Consider the following 1,960-nt stretch of genomic DNA (forward strand, 5'->3'; position numbering starts at 1 on the left):
GTTATTATTATTATTATGATTATTTGTTTTCAGGTGTTGGGAGATGAACGAGAACCCTATCCCTAACAGAGTGATGAACTGGCCCATCATGGCGTCTGTCATTGTGAGTTTTGTACCAAAATCTTAATAAAATGAAGCTAGAAATTCTGTTTTTATGTCATGACTTGCTTCTTGTCACTGCCACTAATATTTACTTAAAAATACATATTCTGTATTATCATCTAAAGCACTTATTTAGGATTATTTCAGACAGATTTCTAGTTTCAAGCAAACAAACTAGACTAGATTTTTATGATTTTATTGAACTTGTAGAGTAGATTCAGGACAGTAACATTTGGAAAATCTGTAACATTTCACTTTAATAAACTCTCACTTCATCGGTCTTCCTCGGCCCGTTTTCCAGCTGCGTATACTAAACCAAAATATTTTTATCAACTTAATATGTTATTTCAGAGCTTATTCCATCCGATACAGACGTTTATAGACGGTCTCATAGCAGCTCAGTTGGGAAAACATCTAAAAACACAGATAAGCTTCAGATAAGCTTCATTTTAGTTTTAAACATGTTGTAAATCAGATGATCAATCAGAACAAGTTGACAACCTGCACTTTACTTCTGTTTCCTCCCCTGAGCTGAGCGAACCTTTACTAACGTAAAAGTAACGGTACCACAAAAACATGTAGATAAACATACACACATAGAAATTTGTGGCTACTTGTTACATTACAATGTGTTTCTGATACTTATCATTTAAAATTTTAGTTTCACAAAGATAAATGTTGCTGTCAGGACGCTGAAAAACTTTATTCACTGACACGCCTCTGTCTCTTCTTCCTGTAAAAGATCAACTTCATCCTGTTCATCAGCATCATTCGCATCCTGGTGCAGAAGCTGCGCTGCACCGATGTCGGAGGAAACGAGCAGTCGCAGTACAGGTACACGTTTGACCTCTTTTTGCACTTTAGAGGGCTTCAAGGTGACAAGAGGAAGACATTATCATTGCGTGTGTGTGTGTGTGTGTGTGTGTGTGTGTGTGTGTGTGCACGCTCCAGACGTCTGGCTAAGTCCACCCTCCTGCTGATCCCTCTGTTTGGGGTCAACTACGTGGTGTTTGTGTACCTGATGGAGCCGGCCGACAAAAACATGAGGCACGTCAAGATCTTCTTTGAGCTCGCCCTCGGATCCTTCCAGGTATCATTTATATCATGACAGATTTCGCTCATTTATACATTTTTATACAGAAATACACACACTTTGAAGGTGATGACCCTCAAAATATGCAGATGTTAAATTAACCTAAAATTCATTTTTTCTTTCATGTCAGAGCGCTTGTTTTTTATAGAGTCATTTTTTCAAATTTAAACTTGTTTTATAAATCTATAGACTGATGTGTAGTCAGTGACAGTTGTGTGTGTGTGCGTGTGTGTGTGTGTGTGTGTTTTAGGGTCTGATCGTGGCGGTCCTCTATTGTTTCCTCAACAGCGAGGTGAGTCTACACACACACACACACACACACACACACACACACACACACATTTCCAAACATCAAACTCCTGCCTCACAGACTCTAAACTCTTCTTTGTTGGTGCATAAAAAGGTCCAGGGCGAGCTGAGGAGGACGTGGAGGAGTTTATCTCTCAAGCGTTACGTGGGGCGGGACTACCGGCTGCACGCCATGTCGGTCAGCAGAAACGGCACCGAAAACTTCCCCAGAAACTCCCGAGCTCAGTCCATCCTGCAGACTGAGGTCACCGTTCTCTGACCGGGGACGCAGACGGACGGTTTTTATAGAGACGCTCATGTTCAGAGCGACTCAGAGGGCGAGGAGACTCGATGTCTCACTTCAGGACCTTTTTTAGACATATCGTTATTATCGCTCCTGCAGGGACTGAACTCGTGAGCTGAAGGAGTTTCTGAGGTCGAGTTCTTGTCATATCTTTCGTGGGGAATTTCCCGCCA

At 41.5% G+C, this 1,960-nt stretch overlaps 1 protein-coding gene across 1 annotated transcript; it reads left to right on the forward strand.

The window, feature by feature from the left end:
- Window positions 1-37: 37 nt before the first annotated feature.
- LOC121937829 (vasoactive intestinal polypeptide receptor 2-like) lies at window positions 38-1,960 on the forward strand (the record flags this gene model as incomplete). Its single annotated transcript, XM_042481134.1, has 5 exons — window positions 38-103; window positions 845-936; window positions 1,054-1,192; window positions 1,446-1,487; window positions 1,599-1,960. Coding segments are annotated over 5 exons (504 nt in total), but the record flags the coding sequence as incomplete, so codon positions are not given.

The sequence above is a fragment of the Plectropomus leopardus genome, unplaced genomic scaffold, assembly GCF_008729295.1.
Source record: "Plectropomus leopardus isolate mb unplaced genomic scaffold, YSFRI_Pleo_2.0 unplaced_scaffold27564, whole genome shotgun sequence".
NCBI lineage: Eukaryota > Metazoa > Chordata > Actinopteri > Perciformes > Serranidae > Plectropomus > Plectropomus leopardus.